The following is a 25,953-nucleotide window of genomic DNA, read 5'->3' as shown; positions in this document are numbered from 1 at the left end:
TCAGAGAGACGAGAAAGACGCAACTCAGCGCTTTCCTGTTCCAGACGTGAGCACACACACGCAGGCAGACATACAGTTAGATGAAATGAAAGAGGAGAAAGATGACACAGAACTGAGCCAAACGACAGAAGAGACAGAGACCGAGATGGAAAATGCAGAGCTCACACAGGCCGCCGATGATTCTTCCTCCTCGTCTCTTACATCTCAAGTGCACGACACGCAGCCTGCCAGCTCACCGGAGACACCAGAGATTCACGGCACGCCGCACGCACATAACTCAGAGAAAACACCCAACGCCGAGGACGTAAACCCGCCAGATACTCAGGATATATTACCCACACCTCCCAGCCTTGCTTCAGACAAAAAGTCCTCCGCTCTGCCCGCGTCTAAGGCCTCTGAAAGGCTGGCTCACATGGTGGTGCTCAAACACTCCTCCCCCAAGCCCCCCAGGAGGATGTGCAGGAAGATGACTCGCCATCCTCGCGCAAGTCCCACCGCAGACTCCGAGTCCGCAGCGGCTCCAGGTCCAGATCTCAATCCCTGCCCGAGTCCAGAAACCGAGGTCGCCTCGAACCCAAAGCCAAGCGGTACGGACGACTCCCCGACTGCTTTCGGTTCGGACTTTGCTCTCACCGTGACGACCGTGGCCACCATGGAGACGGAGCCCCTAGAGTCTGAAGCCAATCCTTCCACTAGCATGGCTCCAACACTCATGTCCGCCCCCGATCCACCTCCTGATATCGTCTCCGCCCCTGCTATTGATCCCACATCTGCTTTACCTCAAGAGCCGTCATCCTCTCTGCTGATTTCGGAGGCTTTGTGCGAGGCGACAGTTCAGGATGTGACGGAGACGCCGTCTGACCCTGGGGCTTCTGATGAGCCGAGTCCGTCCTCCTCCAGAGACGCCGCCTCTCCTCTCAAACTATCGGAGCCTCCTGACTCACCTGACGCGCTCACTTCACACGCCGACGCCCCAGATCCTGGGTGCACCTCAGAGGCGGAGCTCAGCGACGAAGACGAGCTCAGACAGCTGCAGGCCGAGAAGCCGAGCTTGGATCAGCTGACTGGCACCCCGAACGCCCTCGCCCTCAGCCCGTCTCTCTCTCCCCACTGCCTCACCCCTCCCATGCTCAGCCTCTCCCCTCCCTGCTTCACTCTCTCGCCCCGCAGCCTCAGCCCGCCCCCCTGTCTGACCCCTCCTGCTCATTGTGTCGCGTCCCCCTTGTTGACGGCGGTCAGCCCCGATCCCAGTTTCAGCTCCCCGCCTCTGAGTTTCAGCCCCACCTCGTCCTGCCTCAGCTCGCCTCCCTACCTCACTCCTCCCATGCTCAGCCTCAGCCCTCCGCCGCTGTGTTTCAGCCCGCCCTCCCCCTGCCTCAGCCCGCCCCTCCTCTGCCTCACGCCGCCCGTGGAGGCGGAGGACCTCTCACCTCAGGTATCCTCGGACCTGCAGCCTTTGATAGTGAACATGGAGACGGAGGAGCCGACGAAACCTTCCACCCCTCAGCCAGCAGCTCCTCCCCCCCAGCCGGAGGAGAAAGATGATCACATGTCAGAGCCGGTCTCTTTTCCAGCCACAACCACGAGCTCCACCTCAGCTGTGTCACCTCATTCTCAGGCTGAGGACCCAGGGGAGTCCTCTCCAAAACACAATGTGGTGTCCGTCTCTGTGCCTGAAAACAAAGAGGCCCCTCGGGTGACCCCAGACAAGCCGGAGCAGAGCAAACCTCCTCGGGTGTCTGACTCCGTCCCCATGGTGGAGGTCTTGGCGGAGAGCATGTACGGCGACTTTGAGGCGGCCATGGATCACCTGCGCTACCGCCTGATCGCCACCAGGAACCCCGAGGAGATCCGAGGCGGAGGCCTGCTGAAGTACAGCAACCTGTTGGTCAGAGACTACCGGCCAGCCAGCGAGACTCAGATAAAGACTCTGGAACGCTACATGTGCTCGCGCTTCTTCATCGACTTCCCAGACGTGCAGGAGCAGCAGAGGAAGATCCTGTCCTACTTGAAGAACCACTTTATCGGCGAGGAGCGGAGCAAGTACCAGTACCTGATGACGCTGCGTCGCGTGGTGGACGACAGCACCGTGTGTCTGATGGGCCACGAGCGCCGCCAGACTCTGAACATGATCACCGTGCTGGCGCTGAAGGTTCTGGGCGAGCAGAACATTATACCCAACACCAACCACGTCACGTGCTTCTACCAGCCCGCCCCGTACCTCGCCGAGCACAGCGCCCCCTACATAGCAGAACCCAGCTACTGCAGCTACTACATACCCCAGGGCGGGTCAACGCTGCTGTACCAGCCGTACCCCTTACACCTACACACACAGACGGGACTGGTGTAACACTGTCGCAAAGATACACACCGTCACACACAAACACACAAGCCCGCTGAAGCAAAGGGAAGGTGCTCGCCATAGAGGAAGAAGTGGGGAATGGAAATATAATGCAGGGATAAACAGTTTGGTCTATAATAGACCTGTGTGTGTGTGATTGAGTGGGTTTTTACAACAGAGTCCCAAAGTACTCTGTAAGGTTCTAACATGATTATATGTAATTATCTTGGCTTTGTGGGAAAATAGTAATTCTAACGATATTGTTCCATTTCCCGAAAATGCTGTATGCACTGCATGAGTCACAGCCCTTTGGTCTCCCTGGGAAACCGGCTGTGATGTTGACACACACACACACACACACACACACAGATATTTAAACAGACCCACGCAGGCACACACGCACACACACACACACACACTTGGAGGATCTTGAATTCCTGTTGACTCTTTCTCTTTACGTGTTCTTACCGTGTCGTTGTTAATGGGTTTGTTCAGAGTGTGGACCTCGCCTGTGGTTGATCTCGTGCATGGATACATTAGGACTGTTCTCTCACTGCCAAATACTGTGTGACTACTATGCTTCTTAAACTGTTTAATGTAACTTTGTCATTCCTGTACTGAAGGGACGTATTCTGAAAAACAACAACAACAACAAAGAGAGCGAGCGAGAGACACACGTTGTGACACACAGTGTGTACAGAACACACACACACAGACACACCTGCATGCACACACAGACACACACAGTACATATGCACACACCTTAGACGATGCATGAATTCCTAAATATATAGATCTCACTTAAACGCAAAGGCTTTTCATAACTTACTAAAATAGAAGAAAATTTGATCTATTTTTGCAAGAATTTACAAGATAAATACTCAGCGGTGAACAGACGACAGGTTAACACATACGATGCCAACAACAATGCCTTTGCAATAGAGTATTGAATACAGTATATTGTGTACGGATACACTGTATTGTCTTCAGGTAAGCCGTGTTGAAATGTAGTGGTTGGTACCGTTTCCCTCGTGGAGTCGTTTTCTGTAAACACGTGAAGTTCTGTACCATCTAGTGTTCTGGTTTATTTAATGATACAACCTGTGGAGCCGTGGGAGTTACAACCATCTTTGGGTCAATCCTTCAACATGGCAGACACGGCCCTAATATACGTTGAATCTTTTTAACTTCTCTTCCCGGGGCGGCATGAACCCGCTTACCCAGAATTTACACGATCCGGATCGAAACCAGTTGAAAAAAGTCTCACTTGGATCCGTACATGTGAAGCCGTGTAAACAGCGACTATGACCAAAGATGGTTTGGTAGGGAAATCAAGTGCCTATGTCTTGATCGCATTGCACTGGGCGTGTAACGGGGCGGGGCCTGGGGCCGGGGTGGGCGTGTCTTTAGTTGTTTCTGACCCCTGTTATTGCTGCCTGTTTTGATGTCTTCTTTAATGTAGTCCTTTGTTGTTTAATCCTGTACTTTTGATAAAATAAAGTGGATCTCAACAAACTCCTGCTCCACGTCACTCCCTCCTTCTCCTCCTCTGACTGAAAATGACGCATCTTCCTCGCGGTTTGCCGATCCACTTGAGCGGGAGCGTCAAATCACAGCGGCGCCTGAGAGAGAGACGGCACTCAGGGCTGGTTGAGGCCCTCTTGTCACAAATCACCTGTCCTCCACACGCGCTTGGACCCGGATGACGCACTGGCCCGTATATATGCCACGCAAAGAGGAGGAGCCGGGGAGGCACAAGGGCATCGAGTGCACGTGTGTGTGTGTGTGTGTGTGTGTGAATGAGTTGTATGACGCATGTGAATCTATACGCAAAGGCGACATCAGGTGGTGGTAATTGCAGAGACTGACGATGTAATGGAACTGCAAGCTTCTCCACCTTCGCCTCTCCTTCCATCCTTTTCTCCTGCTTCTCGCCGTTGATTAGGTCAGGGGAAAGTGGCGAGGAGAGACATCTGGGGCTGATGTGTGATGGCGGGTGGGGCGGCGTGGTTTTGCACATGAACTGTTTACGATGTATACGCTCCTGTGTGTGTGTGTGTGTGTGTGTGTGTGTGTGTGTGTGTGTGTGTGTGTGTGTGTGTGTGTGTGTGTGTGTGTGTGTGTGCTTCTACGGGAGAGGAGGAGAAAAAAAGACAGATTGTAATCTCAAAGGTTCTGTATCAGCGCCTCACAGACCTCGGAGCCACTCGTGTCCACTCTGGGTTTCCATAGAGACAGAGACAGGCAGCGTAGTGGGAGCAAAGAGCGTGACGGAAGACAGGGAAAACCCACACGGCAAACGAGGGGGAGAGAGGGAGATGAAAACAAGCAAAACGAAAGGGAAGGCGACATGAAAGAGGTAGATAGTGGACAGAGAGAGAGAGAGAGACAGACGGACGGCGGAGGGGGGGGGGGGGGGGGGGGGGGAGGAGGAGAGGAGAGAGAGGAGAGGAGAGGAGGGCGAGGCGGGTTGAAAGATAAGAGGAGAGAGGGAGAGAGAGAGAGGGAGAGAGAGCAGGGGAGTGGATGGATGGATGAGGGGGGAGCGTGGGAGGCTGTCAGGGCCTCCAGTCACAGGGGAGTCACTGTGAGGTGGCTGCAGTGACGGCAGCAGTGATGTCAGCGTGGGAGACAGCACACACACACACACACACACACAAATATTTGCGTGCGCAGGTACGCACACATGCGCACACACACACACACACACACACACACACACACACACACACACACAGCCGCACGCACGTCAATTTTCCTAATGGCTCGCCCACCCGTCCACCCTACACAAACATTTTCAAACTCACAGACACAAAAAAACATCACCCACACATCTGCTTCTTGCTCTCTGTCACTCTCTCCCTCTTTCCCTCTCTCTCTCTCTCTCTCTTTCCCTCTCTCTCACTCTCTCTCGCTCTCTCTCTCTTTTGGTCACTTCAGCTCTCTATCTCTGTCACTGTCTGTCTCTCTCTCTCTCTCTCTTTCCCTGTCCTTCTGTCTCTATCTCTGTCCCCCTCTCTCTCTCTCTCTCTCTCTCTGTGTCTGTCTATATCTCTTTCTGTCACTCCCTCTCTCTGTGTCCTTGTCTCTCTCACTCTATCTCTCTGTCCCTCTCTCACTCTCTGTCACTCCCTCTCCCTGTGTCCTCGTCTCTCTCTCACTCTCTCTCTGTGTCCGTATCTCTCTCTCTCTCTCTCTCTCTCTCTCTCTCTCTCTCCCTCCACCTCTCTCTCCCTGTGCGATTTTTCATCCTTTGTGTAATTGCGTACAACAGATTTGATGTGCGAGTAAAAGACTTTTCAAAGAGGCGCGTTTCATTCTTCAAAGTCAGAGTAAAAGGCGATAGATCTCCACAAACGCGATGTTTGCAGTGTGAATGGAAAGCTGGGAGACAATGGACCTGTTGAGTCAGAACCAAAGCAATTGCAGTTGCCAGGCCAGAGTGAATATGACTCTAAAGTCCTGACCTATCTCGTTTTAGTCCAAATAACTTAAACCTATGGACCCCATTCAATCATTCAAACGTTCTGACCTTTGGAACATTATTGCTATGACGTTTGGTGTTCATATCTTTCATATTTTCCAAGGTCTTCAACGTATTTTAGCTGAAGATGATCCATTAAAACCTCTTCAAATACTGTATCTTGAATCTTTCTTCAAGCCCTTCTAATGTCTTCATACTTTCAGGCAGAGAAACCATTTAAGCCTCGTATTCTAAATTCAGCTGCAGGAAGTTTCAACTTCAAACAACATAACAACTCTTAATAACTTCCAGAAATGTGAGACTTTACAAACTATACACACGCAGACACACAGGAATCTTTGTCCTCTTTCAGAATATGTATTTTCTTAAATTGTAACATGTAGCTTTCAATCTTTCTGCCTTTATCTATATATGTATACATCCCTACGTTCAGGGAGTTCTCCTGCTTCTAATGGTTTGATCCTTGTTCAGATAGGACTTAGTGTTATTGCGTGAGAGCCGTTTGTTCCATATGTGGTTTTCCGGCATTTTCTGCCTTCAGACTGACTCAGATCTGTGTCTCTGCTTAATTGGCTGCACCTGTGGTCTATAAGCAATCAGCTGTAAAGGATTTGAGCTTTAGCTGTCAATCAAACTGCTTGTAACTTCTTCATTTATTCAGGTAAGAAACAGACACGTTTCAGGCCTACAGGCTTCATTCCTTCGGGGGGGGGGGAGTTCAGCATGTTCACATATTTCATGGGTGTCTCTTTAAAATGCTTCCCCGGTCACATGTTCCCGCCCTCATTCTTGGTCTCTTCCTTCTTCTCAGCATGGCACCACAAAGGCCTACAGTGTTCTCCTCCACCACAGCCTATGATGCCATCTGTAGCTGCCTACACTGCTGTTTGACACCGTCCTGTAAAAAGCCGTACCTATGAGGTCAACCAACCAACAGCAGTGATGTCATCCAGGACACTGCGTCCACACGACTGTTCCGTGTTTACACAACCTTCTGCTGCGGCCCTGGCTTTCTGCTGTTGCTCTGTCTGTCACCATTTTGTTTCCATTTACCTGAACATTCCATGGCCTATTTTGCTTCAGGATCTCACATTCACATCTCCTTCAGGCCTTTATACTTTCAGGCCTTTATACTTTCAGGCCCTTTATACTTTCAGATACGGAAACCATTCGAACATTTTCCAAGCATTCAGGCTTCAATCTTTCAGGCACAGTGCATTTTCAAGTTTTGCTTTTGAACAAACTGACAGACATTGTTTTTAAATATGCTACAGCGTTCCACGTCTGTAACTCTCTCCCTGCCTCACTGAGAGAGAAGCTTCTTGATGTAAATGTTCAGCGTTCATTCGTTTTGCAGTCATTAAGCTCTGTCCTTAACCCTCGCCGCCCGAATCCTCCACCTCCCTCCTCAACCCCCCGGCCCCCGCATCCTCCCTCCCTCCCTCCCTCCCACCTGCTCCCTCGCCTGCTATGACTCAGTCCTCTCCCAGCTCAGGGTACAACAGGATGAAAACCTCCATGAAAAACAGCCATGAAGAGCGTTTACAGGGAGAAATAGAGCGATTGGCAAGGCGAGGGACTGCCGCATCCTTATTTCTGATGTAACCCACCAAAGACACACACAGCCTCCACAATAAACTTGATGCTCTCTCTCCTTCTCTCTCTCTCTCTCTCTCTCTCTCTCTCTCTCTCTCTCGCTTTATCTGCTAATTCATCCTTAAAAGCGAAATTAAGAAGGCACAGAGGAGAGTGTCAAAAATAGTTTCTCATCTCTCTAGACAGACGTCGGTGTCGTCACAACTCTGACACAGATGAACGATTTCTTAAAGGCAAACTCACCCAAAGCCTGTGTGTGTGTGTGTGTGCGTGTGCGTGCGTGTGTGTGTGTGTGTGTGTGTGTGTGTGTGTGTGTGTGGGGTGGAGGGAGGAGCTCACAGACAGAGAACCTGTTGCTCATATGACTTTGTTATTCCGTGAAGAACTTCCATTTTTAGCCTCAGATGTTCTCCATCATTACTCATACAAACAGCCCAAATTGTGCGCTGATGTCGAAGATAATGGAAGATGATTGTGTTTCCTGGATGGTGTCGAGCCGTCGCCTCTTAAGTATTAAAATCATTCAGGAGCCGGTGGGTCACTGAGAGCTTTCTGCTAATTATGCAAAAGTAAAAAAGCGGCATAATGGATTGTGATATTAGCCTTGTGACAGAGACGCTCGCACGCATTCAGGCACTCAGACAAACACAATGACACATTCACAAAGGAGAGAAGGTTACAATTTAGAGAGAGAGAGGCAGCGGGGCCGTACGTGCTGTTGGCTCCTATCCAAATTATTTATCTTCACTCAGACACCAGAGTGTTGCTTTTGGCTGTGCACTTCTGACTGCGTGGATAAAAGCCTCACGTGGCCCCCGGTTTAACCCTCATGATGTAACCGTCGTTGTCATATTCAATATGAGAGCTGATTTAATACGTTAGGACCCTGATGGAGGATACTTTGACAATGGCGCCTTTTCCAGCTACAAGCTACTCGTGCTGAAGTAGGGCAGAAGTAGTTGAGCTTCATAAAGTAGTTAGATAAACGGCAAGTTACTTTAGTATCATGGGGGGAAACGATGTGTTTGTTTAGACTGAGTTTCCCATGAGGCAAAGGAAGCAAAGTGGGAAACTGGGAAGAGTGATTCATGCTGGGAGGAGGAGGAGCGATGTGTCCAGTGTGAGTGTGTGCGTGTGTGTGTTTGTCCAGCAGCAACAGTTATGACAGATGTGTTCAACTCACATGACACACTCTCACATGACAAGCTACACAGATGCTTGTATGCAGTGTATTGATGAATAATGGCTGATGAGTGACTGATTGATGTGAGCTGCAGGTGTTTTTGCTCATCGGCTTTCATTGTGACTGTGAGTGTAGTTTGTAAGTTCTAAGATGATCAAGACAAACAGAAACAAAGCGAGTGTGTCCTCTGAAGCTGCTCTCTGTCATACAGGTGTGTGTGATTCATCGCAGTAGCGTTCACCCTAACCCCGCCCATCTGATTTGCCCCCCTCAGATTTTCCTCTCTTTCCAAAGTGTTAAAAGGTTTCATCGGAGCCCGTTTGGCCTCAGATGTAATGATGTCATCGTGCAGGAGAGCCCAGAAAGTGACTCAAGCCTCTTGGCAGACGAGCAAAACGCCTGAGTTAAGTCATACAGTGCTGGGCTCAGAAATTATCAATCAAGCCTCCCCTTCCTGTCATGCACCTTTAGTTTCTGTGCAAAACTTGTGAGGTTACCTGAAGTTACTTCTTTTTTGCTGCAGAGCAGAGTTCATTCTCCACTTTATGAATGAGACGAGGCGCTGACATCGCCAGTCAGGTCAGAGATGAAACACTGAGCTGTGTGTGTGTGTGTGTGTGTGTGTGTGTGTGTGTGTGTGTGTGTGTGTGTGTGTGTGCTTGGAGGGAGGGAGGGCGGTTGTTTGTCTGTGTGCGCTGATGCACACAGACAAACAAACGTGTGTCATCCACGGCACTGCTGCTGCTTGCAGTGAAGCATGTATCAGCATGGGACTGGAAGAGAGGAGGGGTGTGTCTCTGTCAGTGTGTGTGTATGTGTGTGTATGTGTGTGTGTGTTTGTGTCTACACTGATTGACGTCACAGTCGCCCACTCATTTCCATCTTGTCTGCGTGTCGGAGAGAATAGATCCCCATCTGCATCCAGCTCTCCCCGCCGCACGCTTCCTCCCTCCTTTGCCTTCTCCCCCTCTTCTTCCTCGCCTCCCGTTACTCTCTCTTCCTCTCCTTCTCACCCTGCCTCTCTCCATTCACTCCACATTGTGCGTCGCATCCCCAGAGGGATTAAAGACATCCAGTCACACAGCAACATCCTCTCACGGCGTCACATCAAGGAATCTCACCACTAAACATTGAATATTTCCACTGTGGCTCAGGTGGAGTCAGGGCGGGATTGGACTCAGGCTTCATGCGCCTCATCTAAAATATGAATGTATGTGTGTTTAAGCGCGTGTGTGTGTGTGTGTGTTTTCTAAGCGTGACGTTCTTTCCACAAGCAATGCTCATCCACATTCACACCGGTCTCCGTGGTGATGAAAGGACACCATTTAAATCATTTCCTTGTAAAAGGTCATCCTCATCCTTTACCGACGAGAATATCCTCCCTACCCAATCCCCCACCCGTCGTACTACACGCCGACGCACATGGGAAGGTACGCACGCACGCACGCACGCACGCTCTCTCGCCCCCCCTCCCTGCGCTGCACGCAAGGCCAGAATTATGCCGGGCCGGTGGATGTGAATGGACGAGTAGGGGGAGGAGAGTCTGGAAATGCGTGGGATGACAGAATAGGATATGCTCGTCTTTAAAAAGGAAAAAGGGGCTATTTCTGTCATGGGATCATAACCCATCAGAAGGGACGGGATCAGAGTGTGCGGGGCCGCGGCTCGCTTACCATTACTCACACCGGACTGTAAAAACTGATAGCACAGGGTGAAAAACACAGACTGGCAGATGGGCAGACAGGCAGTTAAGGAGGCAAACAAACAGACAGGCAGTGCAGCAGGGAGACGGGCCGAGCAGCAGGCATGCAAAGATGCAGATGAAATCAGATTAGAGTAATTAGCTGTTTGATGTCAGGGTGCCTTCAGGGAGGGACGTATGTCTGTGTGTGTGTGTGTGTGTCAGTGTGTGTGGAGCTCAGTATCAAAGCAGTGCGAGTCTGAGAGCTGATCCCGGCAGACAGCGTGAATGGAAGAATCGATGAAGGTGCAGAAAGGAAGTGAGGGAGAGATGAAAGAAGGCGACACAGAGAAAGAGGCCACCGTGGCTGTGATCGCAACTTTCCATCTGATCAATAATGTATTTGCTTTCATATCCTTCAGCGTCACCGCGTTTCATCAATAAGGGTGAAGAAGGGACCCAGGCTGGGCCCAGAGTCTCACCTGAACTGAACCTTTGGGTTTAAGTGAAAAGGAAACACATGAAAGAGGCGACGGTGACGCAAGATGAAGATGTGAAGGAAAAGAAGGAAGTAAAGGGTCATCATGTCTTCTTCTTCTACTATTATAATCATTATTTGTCATGCTAGGTGTCGTGTCTAAGTTAAAATAGTAATGCTTGTAATGTTTCAGTATATCGGATGAAACGTTAACAGCAGAGCCCTGTCTTCTAGAACAACGTGACACTGCCATCTAGCGGTGACGCGCTACAACAGCGCCCCGTCACACAACACAGTATCGACAAAATGGAGCCCGCAGCCCGGCCATGACAATGCAGGTCAGCGGGGCTGCACAGAATAGCGGAATTAAGCCGTGAATCTGCCAATAAGTCACATTATGTGTAAAATATGGACATTATAACGGTAAATACAGCAGCATGTAAGGTTACAGGCCTGCTGGAGTCACTGTGAAGCTCATTTTAAGGCTTTTATCTGTGAGGATTCATCATGATCAGAAACCTTTCCTCTCACGTTTCAGTCGTTTACAGTGTGTGTGTGTCGGCTTGTGGAGGTGAAAGAATACAGCGAGCACACACAGTTAGCAGCACACACACACACACACACACATTTTAAACAGCCTGCTAGAGGCAAATGCATACACACACACAAAGCTCAGATGAAGCCTATTCAGAGTTTGTTTGCTTAATGGCCTACATGCATGTTTACATGGCCACTGAAGCTGTGATCACATACGTGTGTCATATGGGCCTCAGCTTACAGTGTGTAAGGACACAAGACACCATGAGGTCTGAGGGTCATATAGCGGTTTACATCCTGAGTGTGTGTGCAAAGGTTGAGACATGAAAGGCCGAGACTGCTAGGAGGCTTTGAATTGCTACTGTTTGTTCCATTATTGATCACAGGCCTACACAAAGGGAAGGTAAACAACCAGGAGGTGTTGTGATTTCAGCACAGAATCTCTACATTACTGTGCTGAGTCTGTGTAGCTGCTGAGTCCTCTGGAGGAGCAGAGCAGGAGAAGCTTCATCAGAGGCCTTTCACTGAGCGTGTCGTCGCTCATGGCAGCACTATGGTGACTCAGAGCAGACAGGGTGAAGGGTGAACCAGCTAAAGGCTCTCCAGTTCAGACAAGACCCTTCTCAGGACCTGAGTAGCGCCCTGGCCGTGGCTGACCTGACCTCCCTGAGGATCTGTAGAAATAGATCTGTGAAATAACTCATGCCCTTTGATAGCGTTAGCGTGCGTGTAATCCAGATCTTACATCGACAGTTAACATGGCGCGCTGGTTTCGGAGGATTAACAGATTTCTACTGAAATATGCGAACGGGATAGACGGGCTCTGATATTCTGTCTGAGTCCTGCCGAAGTACTCACAGGAGGTTCTGGTCCAGAGTGAAGACAAGCATATTATGAGTTCGTTTTGGACAAAATGTTTACAGCAAAACTCCCTTTGTGTGTGTCGGCCTCCATGTGTTCACATTCACAGTAAGCATGCACACTGACTGACCTGTTGTGTTGGTTTATCAGCCCGTTCAGTGTGAATGTGAGCGAGACACTGGAGAGCTTTCATGTGTGGTTGAGAATGGTTAACAATAATCCTAACATGTAGATACTCATCTTTCTAAGTCCCCTCCTCTTCCCCGTTTATATATTTTAAGTTTCTTTAAGGTCCAACTCTTTCCCCCTCTAATCTCATCAATAACAGACTGGAGACATCGGTTCGAGGAAAATTCCCAGGACTTCTTTTTATTAAGAGAATTTCAGAACATAAGAGAGGGACCAGACACCTGCATTTTGTCAGAAAATGTTCCAAATTCAATAGTTTCCAAAAAAATAAAAATAAAATAAGATCAGTTTTTAGAAAAGCTGACGTGACAGCATGGATGGAGCAGGAGCTGTTTACACGCAGGGTCGTCTAGGAGACGGGGTCGGAGGCATCGCTGTTCCCGGAATGTTTCACATGTTCGTCTTCCTCTTTCTTATGGACAACACGCTTCAACACGATTTCAATGAAAAAACAAGACCATGAGACGGAAGCAAGGGAACTCACTGCACATTTAGAGGTCTAAAAGAATCACCCACATTAACATGTCTGAACCGTTAATAAAACAAGGAGAGGGGTTTGAACCGCCGGGGGAAGAGGGAGGTCTAATGTGTGGAGGAGGGGCGGGAGGGAGGGAGGGAGGGAGGAAGAAACACAGGAATACACAACTCACAACGTAGCCAATCTGGCAGGGACGCACTTTCTACACCAAACAAGCCTTCAACAATCATGAAATGCCATTTAAAAAAGATTTTAGTGTGTTCATCTTGCTTGCAGACACTTGATATGACCACTGCAAATCTGCAAGGCGCTCCATATTCAGCTTTGCTTTTTGTGCTAAAAATCTGTACGGATACTTATAAAATCATTGATAAAAATATTCCTCTGTTAACAATACGCCTTGGAGGGAAACCATGTGAGACTTGGGGGGGCTGGCTGGCTGGCTGGGGGGGGATCGGGGGGGTTGTAGAGGAGGAGGAGGAGGAGGAGGAAGCTTGGGCAGTGGTGCTACTCGGACTTGGCCTCCTCCTTGGCCTCCTCGGGAGCTGCCTCCACCTGTGGGACGACACAGAAGTTTACTTTGAGTATTACAACTTTGAAATCTGTCCTTGGATGCTAAAACACACAGATATTTTGTGAGTTATTGCTCGTCTGCGGCGTAAGACAGTCGAGTGGGAGCTACGCACCTCGTTGGTCTTGGCCTCTCCGTTCTCAGAGTGGTTTTCCTCGTTGGCCTCCGCCTCTGCGTTCTCCTTTGCCTTCTTGGTCTTCTTGTCCTCCTTCTTGTCGTTCACAGCCTTTTCTTTCTGTAAGAGCCACAGGACAGTGAGCAGGACCAACACTCTAAACACCACCTGTGCCTCTGTGATGTGAAGGTCTGTGTGGGTCTCCTACCTTTCCTGGCTTCTTGACCTTTGGTTCCGGCTTAGCTGGAGCTGGCTTCTGGGAATACAAAGGGAAAGAGATCAAGCAATAGATTTTCAAAGAATCAAAACACAAAATACCAATATATAAATGGATCATCTCTACTAATAAAGATGCTACACACCTGCCGTCCATCTTTAACCTATAAACCATTACAATGACTTAATTATACAGTACTAACCATAATTGTTATGTTATTGATTGGTAATTGGTTAATGTTACAAGTACATTTGCTCTGTTGGTCTTAGTTGATAAAAAATGCTTCTATATTTAGGTACACTTGGTTGATTAATCATTTTAAGGTATTTCTGTCTTTATAAACTCTGTCTGGAACACTATTTTCATTTAAATGCTCATTACTAACTTTGGTGTTTAGCAATGTTAATTTGTGTTTGTTTTGTCGCTGAATGTGATGAGAAACTGTCAGGAATCTTATTTTGATGCTTGCTTGTGTTTCTATGGAAGAGGAAGCTAGTTATGTGTATGTAATGACTTTTAAGCGTTATATTTGATTTAATATGGTAATGAAGTGCACCTGTTGTTGTAAATGAGTTTATGCGAGGCTTCTTACCAATGATAACCGAGCTGATCTCCTCTGGGGCTGAAAGAGAACAAAGGCTATTATCACAGGGCTTTTATTTTGATAGAGCCACACTTTATTCTTTCAAAAGTGCTTTAAATAGAAATATTGGTTGATTTAGTCTTTTTTCATCACATCTAGGCGGTGTAACTCAGTGGGCCTTCCTCTTACCTCCTCCTTTTCCTCTCCTCCCTGCACCTGAAAAACACAAGTGTCACAAATTATAACAGTAAACAAACAGCAGACCCAGTGAGGTTCGCTCGTTTATATTAGCTATAAACTATTACTTAATGCTTCTGGCACATATTATGATCGATAACAGAGCTGCTGAAAAAACTTTTTAGTATCATATGAAAATACAAATTTATTTCCAACAGGTGTAGTTTTTAAAGATTACAGCAGAGAAATTTGGATTTAATGTGTCAAATCTCTAGTGGGCTGCGAGCTCAGAGCCATGTGGGCCCGTGGAGCCGGGTTTTGAGGGCCCAGGCCCCGCTTTTCCCCTTCACTCCCCCATTTCTTTCTCTCATTCAATGCATGAAGCTCAGATTTGAAAGCTGGCGCGGGAGTCTCACAGAAGGGGGAGGGACCTGTTAGCGCTCAGTGGCGCCACCCGGCGGCAGAGCTACGCCACCGCAGCCATTTGGGACTATGAACAAAGAGAGAAAATATATAATTTTATCGAAATGCGGCGAGGAATGTTGGTTTTTGCGGTCAAAATATATAGTAAAGGTCCTGATGCATTTTCTGGTGGCACTTTTAGGCGGTTTGGGGGCTTAACGGCGATAAAGAGCAGCGTTTGTTCTCGGTAGGTCGGCGACGAAGGTGGACAAGAGCTGCAAAGCATGGCTGCTGCTTGTGCTTTAACTGCATGGAGACCGAGAGAGACTTCTGACTCCCCAAAGGACAGCGGCTGCTACGTTCAAACCGCTTTCAAAGCCCGTACGCGGGCAGGAAAATATTCATTCTAACACATAAAAAATACACATTATATCTAGAAAATAGGCAAAAATTCTCAACCACGGATAACGGTTCCACATTGCGTTATAATTAAGTAATGTCTCAGAGGGATGTCTTCACAATCGTTTGCATTGCATTAATAGGCGATATTCCCGCCAAACAATTTTAGTTATTTCCCGAATACGTACCTTTCTCTTGGGCATGTTGATCACTTGGAGGTTCTCTTACAAATTCAACTAAAAACTGTTTTTGTCAGCGGGTTCGGTGCATGTGAAGACGAGTGTCTCCCTTATGCTCGGCAGTGTAGTAAACACACTGGAATAGAGAGGAGAGTGGTTGAATGGGGGGAGGGGTGCGGCTAAAGGGCATGATTGATAGGCTCTCGGCCAATCAGATGACGCCGTTCGGAGCTGCAGAACACTTGGAATTTTGGAGCCGGTGATGTTCTGGGGGGTCTGTGTGGCCGAATGGCTTCTAGCGGGGAGAGATGGGAGGAAGCCCGCGGGGGTGACGGGGCTCGCGCTGGAGGACATGTCGCCTCCACACAAGTGCGCTTTCAGTTTCCGCGACGGGGCCTTCACCCCCGCGTCCCGTTACACAGGCCCCGCGGCGGGGCTCCGCTCTCCCGTGTGCCACCGTGCATCCCTGCTGGCGCGCGTACGAGCCGAGCGGGGGACATGAGCCGCGGCCAGCAAGGGAAGCGTTTTCACCGTGAAATCACTCGGTGTTTCTGTCCAATATGGCGCCCACTCCTCTCCCGACACATTTTTTGTTTGTCAGTCGGCTTTCCTAAAGTCGTTTCAGGGGAAGTGCCCGCTGTCATGTGCGCCTGGCGCCGCTAGAGGGCGCTCTGGGCTCACGGGTCGGAGGCGCAGGCGGCCAGACGGCGCGCGCACAAAAGCGCCACAGCCGAAGGAAATCACAGCGGGTCCCTTTCTCTTGTCTCGCCGCAATCAGGCGATGTTTGGAGGGGCTAGAGATGCAGAACAGCCCCTGTAACTAAGCACCATACACGGACACGACATATACTGAAACACCTGCACAATAAAAGCCTTCTGCTGCCATTAGGCTCGAATTATTGCCCCCCTGTCTCTGTGTATGAGTGTGTGTGTGTGTGTGTGTCTGAGTGTGTGTGTGAGAAGGGGCGGGGAGGGACAGTAGAGGCGGAGGAGGAATGCAAACCTCCATCCACGGTTGAGAGCGGAGCGGGGAGCGTTTGCGCAGATAAAGTCTGCTCTGCTGCCCACAGCACGTCGAGCATTTCTCACCGGAACTTTTGTTGCTCTTTTGTTGTCGATCGCCTGCACCGCAAATCGCCGGTGCACCGAGCAGCGACGAGCAAGCAGCCAGACACCGCGAGACTCGTGTCAGCGTCTCGGATCTAACATGGTGATCAAAGTGTACATAGCAACGTCCTCCGGCTCCACTTCGGTAAGAGATGAAGGGAAAATGTGCTTCAGTGTGATCGATGTGATGTTTGTTGATTGGATATGTCTCCATCCGCAGCCATCATATGAGGGGAAAACGAATTAGAAATGCAGATGAACTTTTATTGAACTCACTAGATGATGGGATTGTCACTCAGTATGATTACAGGTCTGCAACACTTTGGTGGACAGATGGAGTCTTCCTCTCTCTGCCCTCTGCAACTTAGTTTGAGACAAAGAGAGAAGAAGAACTCGGAACAAAGGAAGTTCAAGTCTGTGGCACAGTTCTGCAACTGCAAGTGAGGAAAGTGTGTTTGTGTGTGTGTGTGTGTGTGTGTGTGTGTGTGTGTGTGTCAGCTGTGGGTTGTCTCCGTTTCCTGGAATGACAGTGTAGTGTTTTGCAACTTAAGTCTGGAAAGCAGAAGATGCACAGTGAACACACAGCGGCCATGTTACTAAAGAGTTGTGATGTGTTGGTTTGCTGTGTTGTTGTTGGGTGGGTGTGTAGCTGGTGCAGCCTTGCGGGACCCCGAGCCCCTCTGGGCCGGCCAGTTGCCTCCAAAGTAGGGAGGAATGACGGTGATGCAATTCTCCAGGGCCTGTAGATATGCAGCTGCAGACCAGGAACACTTCAGTGGTGACCCATGTGTTGCTGCAACCTAGTTTGTGTTCTAATCACCAAAACTAACTCCAAAAGTTACTTAAAGTGACTCATCATGTGGTTGAGATCACCGAGCTGCGTGTTCTCACCAGGCTCAGACTAGTTGACATACGCAGAGGAAGAGGAAGTGATGAGACGATTCAGTTCAGTCGCACAGAGCCGACTGACTTTATTGCCCTTGCAGTAAATGGCATTTGCAGAGGCTGGACACCGGAGCCTGGCAGGAGCTCAGTGCAGAGTGTTTAGAGAGCTAAGAGCCGAGCTTGTGCCGTCACAGCGCTGGAGCCTGCTGGGGAAAATGCATTACCACTCATTGATTTGCCTTTAGAGATACACAGACGAGGGCACAAACACAGACTCACATTCTTACTGAATGTGTTCTGAACACATTGGGAAATGTGTTCAGAGTAGTTCACTGGGAAATGAGCAGCAGAGTAACCTGATGTTCTGTATTCATCTGCTGTGTCCTACTGTTACAAATGTCTCCTTAGTGATTTTCTGCCACATTAGAAAGGCTGTGTTAAGAGTTCACCCCCATTTCTCTCTCTGCTGTGAGAATGATTACAATTAAGGTTTGCACTCTATTGGTCCCCATGGGGAAGTTTGTGCTCTGTGTTTGATCCATAGTAACTAACAGGAGCAGTGGGCAGACAGAGAGCAGCGCCTGGGGACCGACTCCAGGTCTACAGCCCAGTGCACAGGATCAAGGGCAATGGCAGGAGCATTAAACTAGCACACGTGATTTTGGCTGAGTAGTGAGTACATGGAAACTGCAAACAGAAGGTGACAGAGGTGAGGCCAGAGAGAGGCAAAGGCCGCTCCTCCATTGGATGCAGTGGTCAGAAATCTCTCCCCTCATCACACACAGTGCCTTCTATGTTATCACATTCCACTGTCTGAAAGCATCAATCAATCCTATCTAGCTGATAACACCAATATGACAACATCAAGAGTAAAGGGAGAGACGGTGGCGTAGTGAAACCGAGGAATACAAGAGCAATTAGAGGCAGAAGAAGCCTTGGCTGCAGGAGGGAAACGGTCTCGGTTGACATGGAGCCAGAGGAATGTATCAGATTCAGCTCTGGTCAGATATTTATTTTCCAAAGACAAAATGTTCTATCATCAGGAGAGTAGAGCAGCGGCGTTTGATGGTGTCGAGATCTCTTTCATTGATTTTGGTGCTTGTTGTTGCCACACACAGTCTGATGTCGCACCAGAAAAGCACTTAAGTGATCGGAGCTGGAGAACCACAGAAGCTGTGTGCTAATATAAGACTGGTGTAGCTTATTCTTAGCAGCTGTAGTATGATATAAAAAGGTCCATTAGGAACGTCCGTACCATCGAAGCTTAAATGGAATTATCAATATGTATCAGATGTATCAGATGTACTCACTGTCCACAGCTGAACCTATGGTGATGCTGCAGAGCCGTATAGTCTGAACCCCACAGTGTTTACCTCTGCTCAGGAGGTTTGGCTGTGAGCTGGGGGGTCACAGGTCAGGGGACATTAGGGTAGATTCTTAGGCAGATAGACGATCATGGATTCCACTTATTAAGTTATAGGTTGCCTGTTCGGCCATAGACAACCATCCAGACTGCTTCTTCTGTATTTACACAAGTTTACTGCTAGATTGTAGCAGAGACTACAAACTGAACAGCCAGCCTTCAAACCAAAACTCACTGTTTCTGGATCTGGATTAGCATGATCTGGTGGTCAGAAAAGTCAATTTCAGAAGGGAGCTGTATTTATCCAGGCAATCAAGCTGTAAGGTACAGACTGTTCTCATCCAAAACAGTTCAGACATTATCAGGTAAACTCATAAAGATGGAGACGTCATTCATGTTGCGTTGGGGAGGATTTCAAGGTTGAACATTCACGTTTTAAGCTTCAATTATTCACAGAAGTGCAGGTTTCGGGTGTTAAAGCAACAGAAATGTTTGGCCCTGAAGGAGGTTTGTGCTTTCATGCCAACTAGTGAGTGATTTGGTGAATAGTCTCGCTTTATACTATTAATGATTGAATCAGGGACAGGGAGAAAGGGCATGAACACTCTGGAACGTGATGCTAGGTACTATGAATTGGATTTCCTGTGTGTCTGTACCTGAAGCTGTCCTACAGTACACAGTGAGACTCTGCTCCCTGTCACAGCCTCGTTTCACCAGGAGCCACGTCTGTTTGAGTAAAGCAATGATTACCTGGTAACTTCTGACCTCTGACCCCAGGCTGTATCCCTGCAAAGTGGCTGAGGGCTGACATCATCACATTTCCAGTGTGTTAATGGGAAACATTGTGCTTTAGTCAAGCGGAGGAATGGTGTTGTGACTCACTGTGAACTCCCCAGTGAGAGTTCTGGAGTTACAGCCAATGGTGATGGTGAAGATGAGGTCATACTGTGCCCACATCACAATCCAACCTTCACTGTGGCTTCAACACAATGAATCCAAAAGGTTCCAGTTTGGTGCCTTGTGGTATTAGTTTGTGTGTTTGAGAGCCATTCCTTATTTGATCTGCTGCTCAGATTACACTCAGGCCAAAGAATCAGCAAATAATTATTTGAATGTCCAACAAACAAAGGGCTGTTCTTTAAACACACACACACAGACACACAGACACACACACACACTTTGGGCAAGGCGTGATAGCTGGGCCAGTGGATCGCTGGTGAGATAATGGAAGGTGGAAGTTAAAACTGAAAGTCTGTGTTTGAAGAGAGCCAAAGGCTACAATCAACCAGCAGAGGTTTACTGCCTCATTTGCATTCACGCACTTCAGCTCCATCAAGCGCTCGGTTTATTGCCACAAATAAAAGCAGCAGACAGAGGCCATAACCTGAGCACCCTGTTTCTATTCATGCAAACGTGTTGATTCTGCGTGTGGAGCTTGGGCGGGTCGTGTTGAATGGGCATAGACAGCGAGCTGAGCGTTCTGTCCCTGCAGGTCTGCTTTTGCCTCTTCCTGTTGTGCGTTTGCCTTTTAGGCAGCAGGGACTGAAGCCAGCCAGGGCAGCAGGCAGTGAGGCTGTTCGCTCACGATGATGTTATGCTGACTGAGCTCAGGCCTGGGTGGACGCTACTGTTGCTGCAAGCATTCCTGCTAAGCCACCGTCAGGTCATTCCTGTCAACACAATTCAGACAGGATCCAAACAAAGCCACCAGTGTCTAATGTTTATCTCTCCCTTATTGATTCACTTCTACATCAACCAATCGGTGGATGTGCTTTTAAAAGATGGAACTCCATTAGAAAAGACTTTTTTCCTTTTTCGTCTTATGGAGCTAAAGGAAACCGAACACTGTGTCTGTCTCTGATCGATTTTAAACCTGTGTTACAGATACAGTGCGTCCAATCAATACTTGTTGTTGTCTGCCTGAGCTCTGACCTTTCTCAGGGATTGATTAGGTCTGGATCTGATCCTCAGACCTCCCCATGCAGGCTTCCCATGATGATGATGATGATGATGTGGCATGGAAACCACAGATAATCTGTTTAGTAGAACCAAAAACCAGATGCTGCACTTTTATTCTACACAGTTGTGTTTTTCCCAGACTCCAGCCTGAACAATCATTTGTGCAACAGTAAACGTCCTCCAGTGCAACCTGAGAGGCCTCAGATGATTCCACCGGGCTCCTCTGTGCCTCTTACAAGCAGTAATGAAGACATTACATCTTTCAGTGCAGGGGTTGTTGTTCAAAATGGATCTCAGACTGAACCTCTAGGTATGCAGAGGACTCATATTGTTGTGTGAAAACAAACCCCTGCGATCATTCAGGACCGGCTGCTGTGGACAAACTGAATCATGCAACCATAGGTGTGGTTCTTTACGGTACTGGACTACAGTTGGCTTATGATAGCATATCTACTGTCTTCAGCAGTGCCAAGGCGCTAATAAAACTGGCATCAGTGCACAACAAATACCAGATCTGGGTCAAGTAGTCCTCTGTAGATTTGCACTATAGGTTTGCTCTCCAGACTGCAGGGTGGGGTCGATTTCCCTTTGAGGCAACGACACTCTGGCAATTCTACAAAGTTTCACGATTTGCATGTAATTCAGCCAAACTGGTTCACTGCCATTGTTTTGTCTGCGTTGTAGTATTGTGGAGGTACGAGGCGTTCACTTACCGGCGCTGTCTGTCTGTGAATGGACCCCCGTGGGTTGATTGATTCTAAAGTGGTTTAAATTTGAATGTGATGAGCTCTCTAAGTCTGAACATGAGATACTTATGGAAATGGCACAGGTCAGTGTGTTCCTAGAGGAGTCACTTTCTATCAACATTCCACAGAGATAGATGGATAAGGAGGAAGAGGAAAAGAGAACAGGAGCAGATGAGTTGTTTATTCCAACACCCAAAGCGTAGGAGAGGATGTTTGCCTCCATATTAAACTCCTCAGGCTCTCCGGTCAGCGATGTAAAGGTCTGAAACCCTGACGGTGCAATTAGAGTTTGGGGGGGCCGATTACATAAGGCCAGCTCCCCCGACAAATTAATTTATCTTGGCAGCGGTACAATGGGAGCTCGGGCTGGAGTGCAGTAAGGGACAGGAAAGAGAGGAAGGGAGGTCTTGAACTGATTAGTAAATTCAGGACACGCTTGTTTTCCTATGAGGTATAATCTCCTCAGCTTCATATGCAAAAAGGGAAGAATGCAAAGCAGAGAGAAGTCAGGCGATCGATGGTGAAGAAGAAGAGGAGGATAGAGGAGTCTGGTGCAGTTTCCAGTGTGCGTGTGTGTGTGTGTGTGTACTGTATGTGTGTGTGTGTTTAGAGAGAGGTGGAGGTGTTGCACTTGGCTGGTTTGAGCAGGTGGGGCAGTGAGTTGGTTTAGGACTTTGGCTCCGTGAGGACGTCTTCACTTTAACAATTCAAAGCGGCAACCGTCGCCGTCGCCAAAGTCCCTCATTTACATCCCATTCACGACTGTTAATCCACCTGTCGCACCCAGGATGCACGCAACCGCCAGGCAGACAGACAGACACGCAGACAGACAGGCAATATATACTATAGACATGTGGAGTGTGAGTCCATTCATTAGGCGGGTTTCTGTTAAAAGTCGCATCTTAGTTTAAATTTAATGTGTGTGTGTAGCTGAGTGTATGTGTGTGTGTAGCTCAGGCTGTGTGTGTGTGTGTGTATGTGTGTGTGCGCGTGTCTCCTCTCAGCAGACCTTATTTGGCGTGCGTTTGACCAGTTACCTCCCTTCAAGTCCCAGAGGAGCGCTTGTTTCCGTCTGTCCTTGTACGGCCATCCTCCTTCTTATGCACACCCACTGAGACCTGATTGGCTGCCAGCTACACACACACTGCCTCAGAAACACACACACACACACACACACGGTGCCTATGTCTCCATGTTCTACTTTCTGGCTGTGTGTACTTGTCTTGAGGTGAGGTGTGTATGTGGCATATTTGGTTGCGTGGCTGAAGAATGGCGTTCCCACGGGGACTCGCTTGTTCTCGCTTGACGCACTTTGATTTCACGTGGAGTTGTGCGTCTGCTGATCGGCCTGGGCTGGGGGATGAAAAGCACATTGTTCCACGTGGAGCAGGTTTAATCTGATGCTGACACAGAGACGCCTGTCACAAAACATCAAATCAACACCAGAAACCTCCGATCCCAACACAGCCTCCCTTTGTGGCTCATAAGGAGCTCTTCAGCCCGATGCTCACATGTTGGGACATTCTTTCCTCGCACAAATCCAAGCTGTGTCGCCTCTCTGACTAACGCCTTGTTGTTGTTTCAGAATACCTCCATTTCAAACATAAAGTGACTGAATGGATGATTACAGCAGCAGACCGTCTCACTATCTGGGCCTCCTTGTCTAAAAGCTGCATCTGGTGTCTAACAGCGTCTATTTCCAAACACGACAGAAAGAATCCTGTTTACTTTTGCTTATTTCTGCTTATGGCTTATTATCACTTCCCATCTCTCTCTCGCCCTCCTGGCCCCTGGCAGATTAAGAAGCAGCAGCAGGACGTGATGGGCTTCCTGGCGGTCAACAAGATCGCCTATGAGGAGTGCGACATCGCCGCCAATGAGACCAACAGGAAGTGGATGAGGGAGAACATCCCCCAAGAGTCCCAGCCGGCGGTGGGGAACCCTCTGCCCCCACAGATATTCAACGAGATCAAATACTGCGGGGTGAGAGGAGCTTGCACACACACACACACACACACACAGATAAGCGGCGTGGGTTCAGTCCTGAACCCCAAAATGTCTCTCCTATGACAGCAGACGCCCATTTACTCAACTTAGACAGGTGTGTGTGTGTGTGTGTGTGTGTGTGTGTGTGTGTGTGTGTGTGTGTGTGTGTGTGTGTGTGTGTGTGTGTGTGTGTGTGTGTGTGTGTGTGTGTGTGTGTGTGTGTGTGTGTGTGTGTGTGTGTGTGTGTGTGTGTGTGTGTGTGTGTGTGTGTGTGTGTGTGGTGTGAAACTCAACACCCTCACATGAGATATTAACGTCTGACAACCTGACAAGTGTTTCTGCTCTCTGTGAGGCGTTCACTGCTCACACGTGTTGCCTTCAGGGCACCGATCCAGAGTCTGTTCCTGATTATCATTCCTCAGGTTGATCCTCAGATCAGTGTTGCTCCTCGTTCACCTCTGACGCTTCCTGTCTCTCCCTCCGCTCTCTCAGAACTACGAAGCCTTCTTTGATGCCAGAGAGGATAATGCTGTGTACGCATTTCTGGGTCTCACCGCTCCGCCGGGCTCAAAGGTAAACACACACGAGAGTCCAGCATGAGCCACACACACACGACTCCCTCTACTCCCTCTCTGCCTTGTGCATTTGTTGTCCCTCCTGTTGCACGTCCGGGCCATTAGAGGAGAGGAAAGTTTTGGGTTTTCCCTCCTACGTTCTCTGGTAGCTCTTGCTGGTCTTCCTCCAGCCCTCTGGGTCTGGAGCCTCTGGTTGATGTTGGGCCTGTAGAGCCCTGTGAGACCTTTAAAGTCACAATGCTCTAAACTAATCAACTTGACTGGATTTCCTCTGAGCTTAAGTGAGTTTCCTGTCAGTCACTCAAAGTAAATATAAAAGTCCCCTTACAGCATCGCACTCACCCACAAACTACACCGCTCCACTTATCTTCAAACTCAAGCAGGCCTCTTCCTCTTCCTCTCTCCCTCCATCTCCTGCACCCTGGCTCCCCCTCCCTGCCACAGCTGGGACTGCGGAGAGGTGTGCCAGTTACCATAGAAACAGAGGGGCTTTCCTGTGCGGCTGCTGTAGGGCAAACGCACACCGATCCCCTCCATTTTAATATAACACAATCTCTCCCTCTCTTCCTCCCTCGCTCCCTTTGTCTCTCTCTATCTCTCCATCTCTCTTCCTCCTCTCTCTCTCTCTCTCTGCAGGAGGCCGAGGCTCTGTTGAAGAAAGCAGCACAGCAACAGCAGTAGCTCGGCGCCGCCTCTACCCGACCCCTCAGGCGTAGATCCGGACCCCCGTACCTGGACCCAGACCCCGACAGAGCGGGAATTTGATTTGATCCAGCAGAAGAAGAAGAAGAAGAAGAAGAAGAAAAAGAAAGAAGAAGCATCAAACGGCTCAATATCTGAATATGTGGATGATTTCTTAATTTGGTTTCAGTGTGTTTTTCTTATTAATCTCTGTTCAGCTGTGCCTTGTCAGCTTTAGTGAAAGGAGGTACTGAAGCAGAGCATGATGGGTAAGCACAGACGGCTCTGCTTCCTTCCTGTTAAGCTCAGCCCACTACGCCTGTTAGCCGGAATCATCCATCAGCGTGAATGTGAACACAGTCATTCCACGGAGCCAGCAAACGCTCTCTCTCACACACACACACACACACACACATATACACACACACACACACACACACACACACACACACACACACACACACACACACACACTCACACCCGCCTCCATGTACGGAAACATATTAATCTACATGTACGTGTGTAAGGGAAGCGTTTCCATTTGGGTCTGATTGGGCCAATAAACCTGTAACTCCAGCTGGACTCCGGTGGATTCTGTCACAGCCGAAACCTGCAGCACCTTTAAGTTCAACATTAGAACCGCTCTGTCTTATTTACGTCTTAATGCTGTTTTAATAGCAAACTTTTCTATGTGGAATGACGACACAAACCAAAATCCTAACGCCTGCAAACACATTTCTGTTGTTATTATTATTATTATTATTATGATTTACTATTTTGGTTTTCAGGAAGTGGGACGTTTATTTTATTTGTCTCCCGTGATGCCGGTACTAAAGTGACCTCAGTCTCATTTCCTCCCTGGACAGATTAGACCACAAATCAAACTGCAAAAGGACTTTATTGGAAAACACGATACAACACAAACAAACAATCCAATCTGAATCCACTCTGACTCAAACAAAGTCTTATTTTTGTGTACAATAAAAGTCTTAAGTTAACAGAAAATGACTCCTTTTTATTGTAAAGTATGTTGCCTGTGGTTTTACAAATGTAATAACATCTGAGCTAAAGGTCTCTGTTGTTCTTAAGTTGTGTGTGTGTGATGTCATCAGCATTTCACCTAAACACAGTGGAATGAGTTTAGAGAAGCTGCTGCTGCTCATGCTGTTATGTGACATCG

The 25,953-nt window shown here is 48.6% G+C and overlaps 3 protein-coding genes across 6 annotated transcripts in view; 2 read left to right on the top strand and 1 right to left on the bottom strand.

Moving 5' to 3' along the window:
* Positions 1-2,698, top strand: part of tent5d (terminal nucleotidyltransferase 5D) — a 4,041-nt gene extending 1,343 nt beyond the window's left edge. Inside the window, exons 3-5 of one of the 3 annotated variants that reach the window (XM_076143446.1) lie at positions 881-884; positions 1,484-1,506; positions 1,763-2,698. In XM_076143446.1, coding sequence (XP_075999561.1) covers positions 881-884; positions 1,484-1,506; positions 1,763-2,350 — 615 coding nt within the window. In that variant the 3' untranslated portion in view covers positions 2,351-2,698. Of the gene's footprint in view, positions 1-880; positions 885-1,483; positions 1,507-1,720 lie in introns of all 3 variants that reach the window. The other 2 variants (XM_076143444.1, XM_076143447.1) reach the window with 2 other exon arrangements.
* A 9,805-nt stretch (positions 2,699-12,503) lies between these two features.
* hmgn6 (high mobility group nucleosome binding domain 6) lies at positions 12,504-15,625 on the bottom strand. 2 transcript variants are annotated; one of them, XM_076143467.1, is made up of 6 exons: positions 15,481-15,625; positions 14,504-14,530; positions 14,324-14,353; positions 13,723-13,770; positions 13,515-13,634; positions 12,504-13,383 (listed from the first exon to the last, which is right to left on the bottom strand). In XM_076143467.1, exons 1-6 carry the CDS (start codon positions 15,493-15,495, stop codon positions 13,336-13,338), a joined length of 288 nt encoding a protein of 95 aa, XP_075999582.1. In that variant the 5' UTR covers positions 15,496-15,625; the 3' UTR covers positions 12,504-13,335. The 2 variants fall into 2 exon arrangements, with proteins under 2 accessions (XP_075999582.1, XP_075999583.1); XM_076143468.1 differs by having other exon boundaries at positions 13,723-13,767.
* Positions 15,626-16,447: 822 nt separating this feature from the next.
* On the top strand, positions 16,448-24,903 carry sh3bgrl (SH3 domain binding glutamate-rich protein like). The gene is made up of 4 exons (XM_076143439.1): positions 16,448-16,723; positions 23,329-23,514; positions 24,010-24,090; positions 24,729-24,903. Exons 1-4 carry the CDS (start codon positions 16,679-16,681, stop codon positions 24,771-24,773), a joined length of 357 nt encoding a protein of 118 aa, XP_075999554.1. The 5' UTR covers positions 16,448-16,678; the 3' UTR covers positions 24,774-24,903.
* Positions 24,904-25,953: the final 1,050 nt, after the last annotated feature.

The sequence above is a fragment of the Genypterus blacodes genome, unplaced genomic scaffold, assembly GCF_046128005.1.
Source record: "Genypterus blacodes isolate CSIRO-AG114 ecotype Tasmania unplaced genomic scaffold, CSIRO-AGI_Gbla_v1 ptg000024l_1, whole genome shotgun sequence".
NCBI classification, from domain to species: domain Eukaryota; kingdom Metazoa; phylum Chordata; class Actinopteri; order Ophidiiformes; family Ophidiidae; genus Genypterus; species Genypterus blacodes.
This window is presented reverse-complemented; position numbering and strand designations above follow the sequence as displayed.